The 18,035-nt window shown below is 43.3% G+C and overlaps 1 protein-coding gene across 7 annotated transcripts in view; it reads right to left on the reverse strand.

The window, feature by feature from the left end:
- The window catches only part of CHD7 (chromodomain helicase DNA binding protein 7), a 201,994-nt gene that overhangs the window by 130,023 nt on the left and 53,936 nt on the right, over positions 1-18,035 (reverse strand). For all 7 annotated transcript variants that reach the window (XM_062188457.1, XM_062188454.1, XM_062188456.1 and 4 more), the window contains exon 2: positions 1,376-3,217. In XM_062188457.1, the coding sequence (XP_062044441.1) occupies positions 1,376-3,043 (1,668 nt within the window). In that variant the 5' untranslated portion in view covers positions 3,044-3,217. The remainder of the gene's footprint in view (positions 1-1,375; positions 3,218-18,035) is intronic.

Below are 18,035 nucleotides of genomic sequence, written 5' to 3' on the forward strand. Positions count from 1 at the left end.
GAGCAACCGGACTGGACTAGAAGAGAACTGACGCCCCAACTGGGACTAGAACCCGGGGTGCTGGCGCCGCAGGTAGAGAATTAGCCAAGTGAGCCACGGCGCCGGCAGTGGTCTGCTTTGTATTTGCACAACATAGGTCATGATTCCCAAGCTGCTTGTATATTCATCAAGATCAAGCAGTATGGAGCAGGTGTTTGGTCTAGCAGTTAAGACACCAGTTAGGATGGCTGGGTTCAAGTCCTGGGTCCAGTCTCAATTCCAGCTTCCTGCTAATATAGACTGTGGTAGGCAGCAGGTGATGATTCATAGTTGGGTCTCTATCACCCACATGGGAGACCTGGATTGAATTTTCAGTTCTGGAATTTGGCCTGGCCCAACTCCCGCTGTTGTAGGCATCTGGAGAAAGGAACCCATGGATGGGAGCTCCATCTGTCTCTCTCAAAAAATTTTTTTTTAATTTTCAAAGACCAAGCACTATGCCTTACAGCTCTAAAATCATTTCCTGTTCCCTCCAAAACCAAAAGTGCAATCCTAGCAGATGATCAATATATATTTTTGAACAGCACTCAGAATAACCTGTATACATGAATATTAATTTATTTTTTCATGTACCTGAGGCATAAACAGCAAAATTTGATGTCTTTGTGAACACCAGAGCTTAAAACTTAAATCTGTTCTCTTGTAAGTTTTGCAAAATAACAAAGCTCAGCTTAAAAAAAAGAAAAAGGCTCTTCAATACAATGTACCCAGATCCCTTCGGGATCAAATACCTTCTGGGGATTACCATTTATAGAGATTTTCTATGGTCTGCAACTTAAGTTCATACTTCATAATTCAAACATTCAACAGATGATAAAATATTACAGAAGTACATATGCTGCAACTCCCCAAGGAAAAAAAAAATCATAATATGAAAGGAGAGATAGGGCAGACTACCACAAACACATAACACTTTGCTGGAAACCAAGTTGCTGTGTAGTTTTAAAAGAAGATATGTAGGAAGAGAAACAAGAAAAAGAAGAACACAAAACCCTTTTTCTGGTGAGTATTCTGAATCTATGGTTCATCTCCCTGTGGACAGGGACCCGGTCTCAGTGATCTAGACATTCTTAGCATCTAGCACAACTCCTGGGAAAGGAGAATTCAAGAATTCTAGAATGAATGAATGAATAAATGCATAGGCCAATAAGTGAGTGAATATAAATAAAGGGACTAACAGGGGAGAAAAAATAAGATCCCGAGGCAGCCTACAAAATAAAAATTAAGACACGCACAACGAAAAAGCTTTTCATGAAGGTTCAAGGAAATTCTATTAGACAAGTCAACCATGCAGAATTTTCACACTACAGTGAGGACAGGCTCCGCATCCCCTTACCTGATGCACAGGCACTTTCTGCGGGGTGTTCTGGGGTGAAGGGTGGAGCTGTGCCCAAGGCTGGTGATGAGGGTGAGGGGGTGAAGACTGGTGGTGCAAGCCTGGGTGGGGCTGTAGCGGAGGACAGGTGGGCAACTGCTGAAAAGACGGCTGCTGACCAGGATGTTGTTGGCCAGGTATCAGTCGTTCCTGGATTGCTTGTGGATCTGCAAGGCCAACACCAGGACAACCATTTGGTCTCATGTGCCCGGCCAACTCCCTCGGTGCCGAGGACATGCCCATAAACGAACGAGACTGCTGCATGTTTCTGGGGCCCATATTCCTCTGTCCGATTCCCATGGCACCAGGGGGCTGGTGAGACGGTTGAGGGTGGGGCATATTTGGATAACTGCCAACTTCCATTGGTATCCCAGCACTTCCGGGCCTGACTTGCGGAGGAGGAGTGCCTGCTGGATTACTCATTGCTTTCATGGGTGACATGGGAGGTGGAGAGGCATAAGTTCCCTGAGGCTGTGAAGGATGCATAGTTTGTGTGTTCATTTGGTTAAGTGAGCCACTGGGGTGGATGGGCTGCTGGTGCATTAGTCCTTGACCACTGTTTGATGGGAAGCCTACAGCATTGGGGTATCTAGGTACGGACTGATTCATTGGAGTATTATTTGTAAGGCCTAAATTTTGATTCATCCCTGTATTGTTAACTAATCCCTGATTTAGGTTACTGTAAGGATATCGAGAATACTGCCCTGAGTTGTTTATAGTAGGAGAGGGGACTGTCTGGCTCCGAGAACTAAAGTTAAGGGTTTGTGGCCTAACAGCCCCTTGTTGAGGAGGATTCGGGGAGAATCTGGGACTGTGGGCAACGGATTCTCCATGGAGAGCAGTAGGGGGGTGATGATGGAACTGCTGCACCGAGTGACGCAGAGAAGGTGCCAAGCTGGGACTCTGCTGGGGCACGTGGGACAAGTGGCCAGGTCCTGAGGTGGCAATGAAAGGATTTCCCTGATTGAGGCCCTCTTGACCTTGGGAAAACTGGCTCATCCTCTGCTGTGGCTGCCCATGCTGCTGCATGGAAAAATCCCCACGTGCCAGATAGCTGCCCATCTGCTGCATGTGCTGAGGGTGGCCCTGTGCAGGGGGCCCCGACGGAGCCGGCTGTGGCGGCTGTGGCTGCGGCTGCGGCTGCTGCTGGTAGGGGGCTCGGATCTGGTCTGGTACCTGAACAGCCCGGGGACCCCACATGGAGCCACTGTCCACAAAAGACTGCCCGTGCCTTTCATTCTGCAAGCCAGGGTAGACTCCCATCTGACCGCCGCCACTGCCACCATGGGGCACCTGAGGAACGGCAGGGGTGTGGTACTGCGAGTGTGGAGACGCCAGTCCGTTCCCAGGGGCATTGCTCATCATTCTGTTAGGCTGATCCATCAGATGCATCTTTTGTTGTTCATACTGATTATAGTGATCAAAATGGGTCAACTTTGTTTGATTCTGATTAGTGGAGGGGTGATGAAGGGATGGCTGTAAAGAGGCAAAGCCTTGGTCTATCGGCATTTGCTGACCCATGGGATTTACTGGATTTTCCGGGTAGCCACATTCTCCAAGGCCTTCAAGGCCTTCACTGAAAATATTCCCATCCTCGCCAAAAAGACTCATCATTCCTGGATCTGCCATCTTCTTCCAACACACGGCTCTTCCAAACTACAGCTTGGGAGCTTGTCTGTGCTTCACTTCACTGAGGTGTTTGTCCTCAAAGCCTTTAATCCTTAACTAATCTTCTTCATGTCATTCCATATTTCTTTAATTCTCTTGGACCCTGCAGTGTCAGGCAAAGTCTGGATATAGGTCCTAGAAGGGAGTGGGAGGAGGGGAGGAGGAAGGAAGAAAACAAAGAATTAGGAACAAATGATAAAAATGGCCAGTATTTTACACATTTGAATTTGGTTTCCATCAACAATACTAATCTAGCCCCCTTGCTGAGCTGTATTTTATAAATCTAGTTCACTTTAAGAGAAACTCATTAACTTCTACCAGAAGCATTATTATGATCTGTTACTTAGAAAGCAAGCAAAACACTAACCTTAACCTTAAATTAATCCATTCACTACACTTCCTAGCGTTCCATTCTTGGATGGAACAGAACAAAAGAACACAACATGAAGCAGCAGCAGCTGCCACAGCAGGCAAGCAGATGTATGAATATAGCCAAGCAGCCCATCTGCTGAACTCAAGCCCTGGAAATGCTCTGGTTACCAACAGCCCGCCCTTAACCTTATTCCCCTGAGCAGTGTAATCAGATGAGCGGCAGAGCACCAAGGGCTGTGAAAAGCTCAACTTAGTTAAATTGACTAGAGGATTATATAAATACCAAAATCAGTCATTTCGCACAAATTAGATATTTACAGCCCACATAGAACCACATAACAGCAGCAGAGGCATCCAACAAGGACGCGCCCCATAATGAAGGTGAAAAGCAAGCTTGAGGACAGTATAATAAATTCATAATTTCATTATGCTTAATGGCAGAAATATACAAGATTCAGAAAGAAACCAAAAGAAAAGCTTTCGTTCTCCAAGAGGACCAGTTTCACTCATGGCTCGGGGCCCACCACGTTCCCGGTCTGTGCCGCCGGCAGCAGCAGCAGCCCAATCACCAGGCTCATTATTCACCCACAGGCGTGCTGGGCTCTGGTGATGGACCAGGATCCACGTGACCACTCACAGAAACTCTAGCTGGATGCGCACTTGCACAATCACTATTCTCCCTGGTAGAAACACAGAACTGTCCCCCAAACTAGTCAACATATTTTTAACAGAACAGAGTCCAAAATATCTGTGCAGCCCTCACTGTTGCCTTAAATCCTTTTGGTAGAATGCAGGACCCTAAACAGGTAGGCAGAAATGGGAGGCATACCCATGAGCTTCCTAGGGTTCACTAATGAACACTCCGCATTTTATTCAAACTCTTCCTAACAGACTTTGTATAAAATTACATAACCAATTTAGCAAAGACCTCAACAATCCAAACAGGAAAGTGTTTTTGTGGGGTGCTAATGAAACCAACAATCTATCTAATAAAGAACTAATTCACATGGGAAAAGCAATGCCTGAAATCTTAGACATCTTTGGAATTCAACTCATTTTTTCCCTCTTTTATAAGCACATTAAGCATTGTGTGACACTAGCCCACTTGAAAAAAAAACAATATCTTGTTGAAGAATTTCCAAAGCAATGTTATAAACAGGCTCAGTCATAAATTCCACTGACGCTCCTATAGGAGCGAGGGCTAACCAACACTGCTGAGGACAGTCAGACAGACAGAAATTCCCTTTCTGCCTGCCCTATTCTAACATATTCCTAACAAGGGGAGAATTTTGCTTACAGAAAATGTAAACAGCATTCCTGTTCACTGTCAGGACTACAGACAGAACACCTGAGAGGGTCTCCAGGTCTGTAGTTTTCAGGTGACAGCTGTCAGCTAAAGGCAAAGGTCTCCTCACTCCGCTGCTAACTGCCATAAATCTTCTGATCTACTTTCTCCAAATAGAGAGGTCAGACGGATGGAAATAAGGTGAGCACGAAAGCCGTTTTAGTAAAAACATGTTGCTGTAACTACTTATCTGCTTTAAAATACAAACTAAAGAGAAGCAGGAATCTCCAGTGCTAAATGCAACAAATACTTATAAATTAAATTCACTCCTAAAAAGCTGACGGAGTCAGTCCTCATTTATTCAAGTTTCATTCTAACTTTCAAGCAAACAAATACTGGAATGGACTTGATAAAAGCTTAAACTAACCAAAATAACCTTTCAAATTAGTTTAAGAAAAAAAAGAAGTCTACTTATATGTCCTGGGTGGCCCTGGGAGGAAATAACACTGGCTGGATGGGGCTCCTGGCCAGCTCCAATGGTAAAAGGACCCACAGAGGGAGGAAGGTGCCCTCTCCCGCAAGCCCATTAAGCCCTGTGGCTGTGGCAGAGGCAGGGCCAGCTTGCAAAAGCAATGAAGGAGTTTCAATGGGCAGCAATAGGGGAAAAAGGAGTTACCTACAGGTATGGGAAGGAACAGAGCAGAGAGCCCTCAATGAGAGTGACAGCACACTTGGACTTGGTCTTCCATTTCCCTACTCCTTCCTACTAAGAACCCATTTCTTGCAGGCATGACAAAAAACAGTATTACATGCTATCAAGTAAGCATGTCACCCACCTCAACTTCAACCGCACTCAGGTGAGGCCAGGACAGAGAAACTCATCAGTAGCTGCTCACACTCAGAGAACCACCAATGCCTTCTTGTCCCTTTTCTGACCTCAAGGCCCAGCTGGCAACTATGCCAGGAATCCATCTGGTAGCTGCATTCCATATTTCTGATTTGAGCTAATCTAATTAAATTATTTTGGTCTTTTTCATTTATTTGATCAAGACCATTTGAATGTTCACTTTCCCAAGTCACAGCTGCAACATATAATTTTATGATTCTACTAAGGATATTTGTGTAAAACTCCTTTTGAAGGCTTCTCCTTTCTCTACATCCAATGGCCATGTTTTCTATGTCAACACTATTCAATGGGCCACAAATAAGGGTCATGTACATAATTTTCAATTTTCTAACAGCTACATTTTAAATGCAGCCCAAAAAAGAGTGAAACTGATTTCAGTGATTTCTACATAACCCAATATATGCAAAATACTGCCATTTCAACATGTAATCAATATTTCACCAGTGAGATAGTTTACAGTTTTTCGTACTGTTGAAAGCCAATTTGCATTTTATGTAACTCAATTCCTATTTAGTATTCACATGAAAAATGTATACATGGGGCTTGTGGCTACCATAAAAAGTATTAAAAACAAGAGACAGAAACAGCAAATTAACAGTGGTATCAAACAATTCCCATTATCACTTGGATAATAAATTTTCAAATTGTATTTATGCCTGACGTGGCTTTAAATCATATTATGTAAACTCTTCCAGCCAGCATTGTGGCACAGTGGGTTAAGCTGCATATGTACCATGCCAGCAACCCATACGGGTAGTGGTTCAAGTCCTGGTTGCCCCATCTCTGAGCTAGCTCCCTGCTCATATGCCACAGAAGACAGTGGAAGATGGCCAAATGCTTGGGCCCCTGCCACTCACATGGGAGACCCAGATGAAGCTCCTGATTCCTGGCTTCCGTCTGTCCCAGCCCCAGCCATTGTGACCATTTGGGGAGTGAGCCAGCAGATGAAGATCTGTCTTTCAATCTCTCTCTTTCTGTAACTCTGCCTTTCAAGTAAACAAATCTTTTTAAAAAAAAAATTAACTCTCAAACAACATTTATACATTCAGAATACATGCAATGAGTATCTACTGTGATGCAGGGAATGGTCTCGGTGTTAGAGACATCAGAGGGCAAAAACAAACAAAACCCCTCTCGCTCTCACAGAGCTTCATACTCCCTTTCATCCATAAATGATACATTTCTGAAATAAGAACTAAGATTTGTGAAGTTACACTATAAAAATTTAGGATACAAATTTACAAAATATTTCCTGGCAATTTATATTGGTAAGGGTCTAACTAGATGTGACATTATACAGTAAGCAGCACAGATTCATATAATAAGACATGGATATTTCTACTCAGTGCCTACTAGCAAGCATAGTCTGAGACATGAGCTGAAGCGACAGTTGATAAGGTGTGTGTTTGGGGATGAGGAGGGGACACAATGAGACTGTTCAACTAACAGAGTCCCATAGGCAGAGGCAAATCAGTTAAAACATTTTAGAGCTGGCAAACATTTTGAAAACCTTCTAATTCAAATCCCCTCTTAATTCAACATATTGTGTTGTGAGGGGTACTTTTTATAGATTAAGAGGACTCAACACCTTGTACAATATTATCTTAGTGACAAACAATTCCCAAAGATGAAAGAAAAGAATGGCTAAAACAGGGGCCAGTGTTGTGGCGCAGTGGATAAAGGCACCGCCTGCAACCCTGGCATCCCAAACAAATGCCATTTCTAGTCCCAGCTGCGCCACTTCCAGTCCTGCTCCCTACTGTTGCACCTGGGAAAAGCAGCAGAAAATGGCCCAAGTGCCTGGGCCCCTGCACCCACATGGGAGACCTGGCTTTGATCTGGCCCAGCTCGAGCTGTTACAGCCATTTGGGGCATGAAGGAGATGGAAGATCTCTCTAACTGTGCCTTTCAAATAAATAAAAATAAGTACAAAAAAAGAGAAAAGAATGGATAGAATGGTAGCTTATTGGTAAGTGCCAAATATTGAAGGCCTACATTGGGTCCATTTTATTCAGGGGTGGGTTGCTGAAACAGTTGGCATCACCAAAGGGAACTGTTTCCTTTCAAAGCATTTTAAAAAATATACTATATCTAACTTACAGGAAGCAAGCATGTATCAGCACCAAATTAGGGCTATTGATGAATTTTTTGGTAGCAGGATGAAAACAGCCAGATCCAAACAAGTAAATGGCACAGAGAATTGAGATGAAAAAACAATGGGTGCACAAGAAATTGAGAAAAATAAGTTGTGAAAATATGAATATCTTGAAAAATACATTTATATAACTTGTTATTAAATTATAAACTACAATTACCTTTTATTAAGTTATACATTTGATGTAGATGTATATAGATATATAATATAATGGACTCTGTCCTCTCAAAATACATCACAAACAGCTCAACTGCTACACTGTTTTCAAAGGAGAATGGCACTTGTGTGGCAGAATTTCAATTTGGCACCACAGTGATGTAGAACCTTTTTGTCACAAGTGTAAACTGGAAACCTAGCAAGGAAATAGATGAATACGAAACATTTTTCATGTGCAAAATATTTCCCATAGTTCAACAATTTTTCATCTGTGTTCGCAAAATGCCATCAAAGGTAACTTTTCTCATAAATCTCTAACATATGTGGGTAAGTGCGAAGCCGTGGGATATTTACCTATTAGATGCTGAAGACTATTTTGCTGTTACATAGCTTGATTTTGAATTGTTCTCTTTTAATCTCCCTCCTCCACTCCAAAAAGCCTAAGGTACATAACAGGACTGTGACACTGATTCTGGGGAGGTGGAGCACATATCAGAATTTCCAAGGGAGCATCAAAAGCTGGAAAAACAACACATCACGCCCTCACAGCCCCATGAAGACACTGCTCACTCAGCCAGGTGACAAATCATAGCAAGGAGAGAACGGGTCCACGAGCTGACAGGTGGACACACTGAAGATAAAGGGCCAACTCCGCTGAACCTGTGTTCAAAATCAAGTCCTTTCAGCTAGATATATGCATGGCAATGGACAACAATGTCTGCCCCAGCCCCAGAACCATCAAGGGGAGGGAAGAGCTGATACCCGTACAACTGACAAGGACCCTGATAAAGAATCAGGAGTGTCTGGTGTTACCAACATCTGCACAGCAGTTCGCCATAAGCGAGGTCCAGATTTGCCTCATGGACCAAATGATGCCCTCTGCAAACCCCCTGGCCAAGACTACATTTTCTTCTTCATTAGCATGCTTGGCGGTGCTGACACACCAGGACTGGACTCTGCCAGCAATCCCTAGCCACATATCACTATTTAAATAATTAAGATGAAATAAAACTTAAAACTCAGTTCCTTACTCACACAAGCCACACTGCCAAGTACTCAACAGACACATGTGGTTGGTGGCTACTTACTGGACAGCAAACATTTCCATCACTGCAGACAGTTCTATGGGCAGCACCACTGTGTGTTTCTTAGAGGTAACATTTTTAGACAAAGATCAGGTGAAATAGTAGCCATCCTCTTTTATGAAACATAATTTCTCTTCAAGATCAGGATTCTTTTTTTTTTTTTTTTTTTTGTTTTTTTTTGACAGGCAGAGTGGACAGTGAGAGAGAGACAGAGAGGAAGGTCTTCCTTTTGCCGTTGGTTCACCCTCCAATGGCCGCCGCGGATTCTTTTAAAGGTCTCTGTCTACCCACTTGTGAAGAAATATATGATTTTCCTTCCATATATTATATGTTAACTACACTTTTAACCTATAAAACTTCTCCTTTCTATAGTATTCCCCAAAACGCTTCTATTTATTAATACATAAGTAATTTTCACCATGTCTCAGGTATAGTACAAAATTCCACAAAGATTTAGAAAGATAAAAAGCAGGATGGGAAGTCTTTCAGAAGTCTGTTAGTCTGAGTACCCTAAGAAAAATAAAATAAAAAAGAGACTGCATTGATACCTTCCATTTATATCACTATTACCTCTGATTTTGCTTACATTGCTTGAAGAGACATATTTGTAGTAGGGAAAACTATGCTCTGAATTGACATCGTATACAGCAATGCTACATTTTATGTCAGCACTCCCTACGGCAGCTAAGGGTATTTCTATCTACCCCTTCAATCTAAACAATGGGATAGATTCTTCTGACAGCATTCATGTAAAAAAGATTTAGTGAATGCCTACTTGGGGGAAAAGCACTTCACGGGCACTGAGCATCCAGCACTGAACAAAACAGGCATGACTCTGCCCTCATGCAGCCTCCTATTTTAATAGCACCCCTCAAGTGTGTCCCATAGTCAACTGTTGCCCTACCTATGTCTCCTCAGAATCTCCTATCTCCTCCTCCTTCCCATTCACACTATCTCTGATGTGGTCACCCTTTCCTGGTTCAGTTAAGAACCAAAAAAAGGCTGGTGCTGTGGCTTAACAGGCTAATCCTCCGCCTTGCGGCGTCGGCACATTGGGTTCTAGTCCTGGTTGGGGCGCCGGATTCTATCCCGGTTGCCCCTCTTCCAGGTCAGCTCCCTGCTATGGCCCGGGAGTGCAGTGAAGGATGGCCCAAATCCTTGGGCCCTGCACCCACATGGGAGACCAGGAGAAGCACCTGGCTCCTGGCTTTGGATCAGCGAGATGCGCCAGCTGCAGCCACCATTGGAGGGTGAACCAACGGCAAAAAAAAAAAAAAGAAAAAAAAAAAAAAAAGGAAGACCTTTCTCTCTGTCTCTCTCACTATCCACACTGCCTGTCAAAAAAAAAAAAAAAAAAAGAGAGAGAGAGAGAGAGAAGTCTAACTGGTTCTCCTAAGGCCTTAACACTTATGCTGCTGATCAAATGATCTCCTAAAGCACAGATTGCAATCATGTCTCTTCCGGATGAAAATCTTTAAAGGACTTCCCACAGCTTCCAGGACAGAGTCCAAATGCTCCACTGTGGGTAAAGGCCCTTTGTATTCCTATCCCTGGGGATCTCTCTGTTCTCAGCTCCCCAAGCCCCCTCCCCCCTCCTCTGGAGCATCACAAGTACCCCACAAGTACCCCCAATAGGTATACCTAAGCACTGCAAGTTTTCTACCCTATCTCTGCTGTTTCACACCTTCCTGGTCTTCACAGCTGCTTTCTCTTCTTTGGCCTCCCTACCCCAGACCCCTCACTGTGCGGCCTGGCCTCTTTTTCCACTCAGTTCTTTGTTACCACCTGTCTGGGAGGCTTCCTGACCTTCAAGCCCTCCCTCCTCAAACCCTTGCCACACAAGAGCTACAAAGCAGGAAACACACTACTGTTCTTTGTTTGTCTGCACCTCCTTCCTTCCCTCCCTCCCTCTCTCCCTCTCTCTTTCTCTCTCTCTCCCTCATCTAGTCCTGCCATTTGAGTTGGGGTCCTGGGACAGCATCATGGGACCCACAACCTCCCCCTCTCCACTGGGAGCTCATGAATGATGCAGAATCTCACACTCACACGGAAACTCCAGAACCTGCCTTTTGTTAATGAGGGCCCCAGGTGCCTACTGTGCCTGTGAAAGTGTGCTAAGTTCTGCTCTCAGGCCCGGGCTGACCACTCCACCAACATTAGAAAGAATCATCAACAACAAATAAGACTTGTCCTGAAGAAGTACAGGGCAAGGGATACAAAGACATGGCACTTAAAGAAGGAAAGGTAATAAAGGCATTTGTGACTAACAAACAATACTAACTGCATCCAAAGAATCACGAACAGCCGTTAGTGACAAATTTTAATCTATAAAGATTTACAAGCAGTGGGTCTCTAAAGGTGGTTTAATTTTAAAGATATGCCCATCTGCTTGCCAATCATTTCTGCAATACAGTAAAAAAAAAAAATGCAGTTAACCTCAATATCTAATCTGCATGTTACATAACATGCTATTTCATCGGTTTCTTGCAGAATTTTTTTCAGTTATTTCCACATAGCTTTGAGGAGTTTGTATACTCTGAGCCACCTTGCAGATAAAAAAAAAATGCTCTTCTCCTAAATATAGTCCTGGAGTTAATATGTTTCCTTTCAAAGCAACTAATGAGATAGCACTTGGCTAACAGCTTATACTAAGTGCATGCTCATAGTACTGATTTTTTTCCCATGCAGTCAAAAGGAGTATATTGCCCCATCCATAAGTCATGCCCCTAAGCACAAGAATCATGGAAACTATGTCCTTGAGACAATGGTATGTATACCCTGAAACTCATCATCCAAATATAACTCCCAGAAACTAACTCCTTTAAAGAGTAAGCCCACTGACAAGCAGCCAGCACCTTGATCCTAAGAGTTAGCTGCCCTGTGGTCACTAGCAAAACACATCCCGCATGGTCTTCTTCCTATATACAACTTAACATGGCTAAGCACATGCTGGCTTGCAAGCTAACAACACCAGAAGCACTCACCACCATATGGAAGGCAAGAAATGAGAATAAACGTGTGTCTACACACACATATATAGGTGCACACACACGTAAATGTATCTACTTTTACCATTTCTGTGTATAGAGAAAACACATGCCTATTTAAAACGTGTCTGTACTCCATACCTTTTAATGTTCTCCTGATCAATGTTAATTTTTCCATGGAGGAGGGGAAAAGTAAATAAAGAGACAGGTCCAAAGTAAATAGCAATTTTTTAAGTTAATTTATTTAGGACAGGAAAAAGACAAATTTCAGAAATGTATTTCAACCTACCTGGCAGGTATGTTTATAGCGCAGACTGTTAGAAGAATAATATAAACTGGCAGACCACTAGGATGTACTGTGTGTAATACGGTAAAATATCCTTATCCTGGGATATTTTAAACAAATGAAAGCTGGTTGGTGTAAAAAGGCCAATGACACCACATGTTTATTAGCCTAATAAAAAAAAATTCCATTAGAAAATGGTTTTCCCACTAATTCTAGACTTATTTCAAGCTACTGACTTGATACACACACTCATGGAACATCTGGGCGATGTCAAGCCGACAGACAGTGAAAGGAGAGAAGGGAGGGAAGGAGCTGCCCAGGGCCACCCTCTGTCCAGCAATCCCCTGGCAATCACAAACTTCTCTAAAGCTGACACCAAACCACTGGGGGATGCCAGAGGCAAGACGGGACAACATGCTGAGGGGCTGAAAAAAACAGCCAATGCTCTCCTACAAACCGTGCCTTCTGTATACTTGCTGCAGTTGTCACTGACTAACTGATCTGACAATTTCCTACATTTTTGCACATCTTAAAATGTTCTATAAAGCTGAAAACAGATCTTTTTATTCCTCCATATTCCGGGCGGAGTTTCACAGTGCACCCGGTTTCTGCCTGGCTTGAAAGGCAAGGATAGAGTGTCCCTTAAGCAATCTTTACTCAGACACGTTACCTACATTCTCTTCCTTAAAGGAGAAAAACAGAAATAAAAACCACCACCTTGAGCAACACCATGGCTGAAAATAATCCCTATTCTCTTTGCTAGAGCAGAGCATTTATGACAGGACAGAAGCCATCATTAAACAAACAAACAAACTTGAGCTCAAAAACAGGTCAATGTCACAGAACACGGCGGGCAGTTATCACGCAGCAAGCTGTAGGGCTTTCCCAGGACGCAAGCCTGTTAAGATGCCTTTCCTCATGCAAGAGAGATACATGGCAATTACAAAAATATTTTCCCTAAAACTCATTTGACTAGCCAATTCTAATTTTAAGCAATTGTACATTTGAGTACACATGATTCTTGATATTAGGGTGTTATTCTAACTTGTAGTAAACTTTATAGTTTCCTTGGAAAAGAGATTCTACTTAAGAAGGCACAAATCTCTACAATCTGTCCAGTTTGATCACAGATTAATATTTAAGCACACCTCAAAGAGACTATAAGAAAAAGTGAAACGGTGAGCTACTATCAGACATGGCATTTGCTTCACATAATGAGGATGATCTAAATAACTCAAGGCTACCTATGAATCTTCATAATTGGTTTAGTCGATACTTGGTTTAGTCAGAAATTACAAAAAGTGGCTGGCGCCGCGGCTCACTAGGCTAATCCTCCCCATGCGGTGCCAGCACACCAGGTTCTAGTCCCAATCGGGGCGCCAGATTCTGTCCCGGTTGCCCCTCTTCCAGGCCAGCTCTCTGCTATGGCCTGGGACTGCAGTGGAGGATGGCCCAAGTCCTTGGGCCCTGCACCCACATGGGAGACCAGGAGAAGCTCCTAGCTCCTGGCTTCGGATCAGCGTGATGCGCTGGCCTCTCTGTCTCTCTCTCTCACTGTCCACTCTGCCTGTCAAAAAATAAAAAAATAAAATAAAATAAAAAATTACAAAAAGAACCAGAGCCTTTCTCAGCTGGAAATGATAGTTTACAAAAGCCTCAGAGTGTTGGGCCTGCTCACTTTTACAGCCTTAACAGCTTTCACTACTGCACACCAGTTGCTAACACACTTGGGATGCAAATCTTTGGAAAAGATCTGAACATTTTCCACCAGTAGCAATATTCACACATTACCTTTACCTATGTTGTAAGTGTCCTGAATGCACTACATCTCTAAAAATACATTCTCTCTCTGCCCATTTCTGAGATAACCTGAAAAAAGTCACTTTTTCCCCCACAAAATATACTGAAGACTATAAATGAAGATTTCTCACTATGAGACTGAGAGTTCAGTGCCCATTGAGACCAATGGCTATGACAAATAAATCTCAGATTTTCTAAAACAACTCAAAGGTCCCAGGTGTAAATCAAAGTGTCCCATAAAATAGAATACTTGACTGCCTACATTTCCTTTTCCAGACTACTCCCTACACACGGGAGGAGCAGAAACAGTCTGACAGACCACACATCTCAATTTTCTACTTCAAACTAGTACTGTGCTCTGCCTGGACCCTTGTCTGGAGCTCTGTGCACTCCACTGCAACAGTCCTGAGAGCGAAAACTCTGCCATCCTGTAACAGTGAGACAGCCATGGCCAATGTGCTTAAATGCCACTTGGCAGCAGAAATTTCTTAAAGTATTAGTCTCCAGATACAAACAAACTGGGCTGTTAGTGGCTTTTATCCTATCAGAATCATGTATAACATTTTTTGCAGAATTAATGTAAATTTTCATTTACTTTATTTTTGAAAGAATCCTTTCCATTTTTCCATATTTTTCTTTGAATAAATGATGTCCTCTTTAAAATTCAGCCTGTGAACATAGACTACATGTCAGTATTTCTTTCACCATGAACCATTTCAATGTTCCCCTGCCATAACTCTAATAAATATGTCCAGGAGCTCCAGGTAGGCAGGCACACATCAAGGAACACCTTACATTTCATGTCCGTCACTTTCTATCCTCAATCCCAGACCTAGTGCCTAAAAACCTTTGTGGAATTAGCCATCCCATAACAACTCAATGTATTGCTAATACCTCCCCTTCCAACAAAAAGTCATGGTAGGATCAACAGCTGCCCTGGTTCAAGGCCTTATTCATGCAAGGGAAGAGGGGAGCTTCTGGCTGGGGCAGGATTGAAGCCTCTTCCACCTCTCTCCACTCATCCCGTGCCATTTAAAAGAACTGAGCACTGGTAGCACTTCTCTGGCTTTACCAACCTTGCTTGTTTAGTGACCTGCTTCGGCCTCCAGAGCAAACCTGGGGTGCTTCCCATCAACAAGACAAAGAACCTGGCAATGTCACCTCTGCTTGACCCTCTACCTAATTGGGTACACCCAGGAAAGAAATGTATTCAAGTACTATTTGTTACTTATGACAAGTCCAAAGTTCTCTACACACTGCTTTCTCACTCATTTTAAGCCCCACCAACCTATGCTAATAGTTCCATTATCAACTATCAGGAAAAACTATCATTGTATCTGGCACCAATGAACAACTAAATGCTTGACAATAAATGCTGATTATTAATTTCACCTTGCCCTTTAGTCCACAGTTTGCATTTTAAACGTTCTGATGTACTCCAGACTACATCATGTAACCATGTGAATACACTGAAAATAACTGGTTTTATATCTTCTTTTAAGGATTTAGTTATTTATTTGAAAGGCGAAGTTACAGAGAGAGAGAGAGAGAGAGAGATCTTTCATCCACTGGTTCACTCCCCAAATGGCCGCAACGGCCAGGGCTGGGCCAGGCTGAAGCGAGGAGCCAGGAGCTTTTTCCAGGTCTCCCACGTGGGTGTAAGGGCCCAAGCATTTGGGCCATCTTCCATTGCTCTCCCAGGCACACTAGGAGGGAGCTGGAATGGAAGTGGAACAATGGAGCTTGAACCAGCATCCATACAGCATGCTGACATGGTAGGTGACAGCTTAACTGGTTATGCCACAACGCTGGCCCCAATAACTGGTTCATGAAAAAACAGGCAATTTTTTAGTAAAATTATTATTTTACAAATTAATATCCTATATCTTCCTAAAATTTGCTTTGAGTTTTTAAGCTCACTTATTGTGAATTTTCTGACCTCTCCATTACTACCAGCTATTTTGTTGTTTTGCAGAATGTGCTTTGGTGGAGTAAGAACAGAATGCCAGGAAACACACAAGACACCTCTTACCTCAGTCCATATGCTGTCCAGAATGGTAGTCCCGAGCCCCGTGTGGCCAGTTAATAAAATTAACGAAAACCTGGGGTGAGCATTTGGCTCAGTGGTTACGTTCCCCCTTGGGACACGCACATCCCCATCAGAGTGCCTGGTTTTGGGATCCCAGCTCCAACTTCCTACACTACACACCCTAGGAGGCAGCCGGTGATAGCTTGCTGGAGTAGTTGAATCCATGCCACCCATGTGGAAGACCTACCTCCTAGTTTCAACCTGACTCAGCCCCAGCAATGGCAGGCGTTTGGAAAGTGAACCAGTGGATGGAAGATCACTCTCTCCCTCCCTTCCCCTCTCCCTCTTTTTCAAAAAAAAAAAAAAAAAAGGAAAAAAAAATTCTAAATTTTAAATTTTATAAATTCAGTTTCTATATCACATTAGCTATATTCAAGGGCTCAACAACAGTATGTGGCTATTGGCTACCAACAGGCCAAACCAAATACATTATATAGGGCACATTCATTGTGACTGAAAAAATTCAAAGGCAGTATTGCTATAGAGGATTCTTCCAAGCTGAGCCTAAAGAGCAAGCAGGAGACTGCCAGGAAGAGGAGCTGGGCAGGTGAGCAGGACTAAAACTCCAACCCTGAGGCCAAGGGAAGCAAATTACTCACAGATGTCTGCAAATGCCTTTTTATGGATTACCTGGAGGTCTTGAAGGTATTATTATTGAATCTGAATTCATGGAGAAGTCACTCCAAAATATTTAAGATATGCTTTTTAGAAAGATGTACCCTTCAGAAATAACTGCACTTCCTAAAAATGTGGAGCACAGATTAGAGCAGAGGAGCGATACAACACTGGGACCAGGAAGACCAATTAGAAAGCGCTTAACTAGAATTCAAGTACAGAATGATGGTGCCAAAAGGAGGACACAGGCACATCCAAGAGCACAGCACACCATCTGGCTGGGTTTCTGGATGAAGGAGAATCAAGGGTGGCAACTAAGACTCTGGCCTGGGTGACGCAGCAGATGGCGACACCATTTGCTGAAATGGAGGGCAGGGAGGAGAGCAGAAGCAGGGTTTATCAGGAAGGAGTGAAAGGTGTGGAGGTACTGTTGTAACAGTAGAGTACAGAAGTGAAGCACTGGAGAGAAAGCTAAGTTTAACACGTGGCCACTGCAGTCACTGACCAACACAAGGAAGGCAAAGTCTCCGAGTAAATGTCATTACCCAGAGAGCACATTTGGAATGACAGGAGAAAAATAAAAAGTCCAAATCCTTAGGAAGCACAAAGCTTACAGAGCAGGCAGAAGGGTCTCCCAACATAGAGGCAAACACCAAGGAAAAGCTTTAAAAAGGATGTGCTCTCTAGGTTCAAATGCTATGAAGAATGAAGAGAGTAAAATGTCCACCAAGGGTGGGCACTAGCACAGTGGCTGACAGCTTGCAATGCCCATATCCCATACGATAGTGCCTGGGTTTGAGTACCAGCTTGGCTTCTGATTCCAGCTTCCTGCTAATGTGCACCCTGAGAGGCACATTAGCAGTACCTGGGTCCCTGCCACCCACACAGAAGACCCAGATGGTGTTCCTGGCTCCTGCTGACAGCCTGGCCCAGCCCTGGCAGGCGCAGGCACTTGGGGAGTGAACCAGTGGATGGAAGATCTCTCTCTTCTTTTTGAATAAAAATGAAAAAAAAAAAAAAAGTGAGTCCATTCAGACTCAACAAGTAGGTGATTAGTAGCTCTGTTGAGAGTATTTCCATGAAGCTGTGGAGGAGGAAGGACAGAGTGAGGTGGTGAGGAGTGGAAAGAGACAGTGAAAATTTACATTCGGCTGAGAAGGTGAGGACAAAGCCAATCAAGGAGAAAAATTCCTCTCCTCAACATGAAATAAGGATG

Source organism: Lepus europaeus, chromosome 4 (genome assembly GCF_033115175.1).
Source record: "Lepus europaeus isolate LE1 chromosome 4, mLepTim1.pri, whole genome shotgun sequence".
In the NCBI taxonomy this organism is placed as follows: domain Eukaryota; kingdom Metazoa; phylum Chordata; class Mammalia; order Lagomorpha; family Leporidae; genus Lepus; species Lepus europaeus.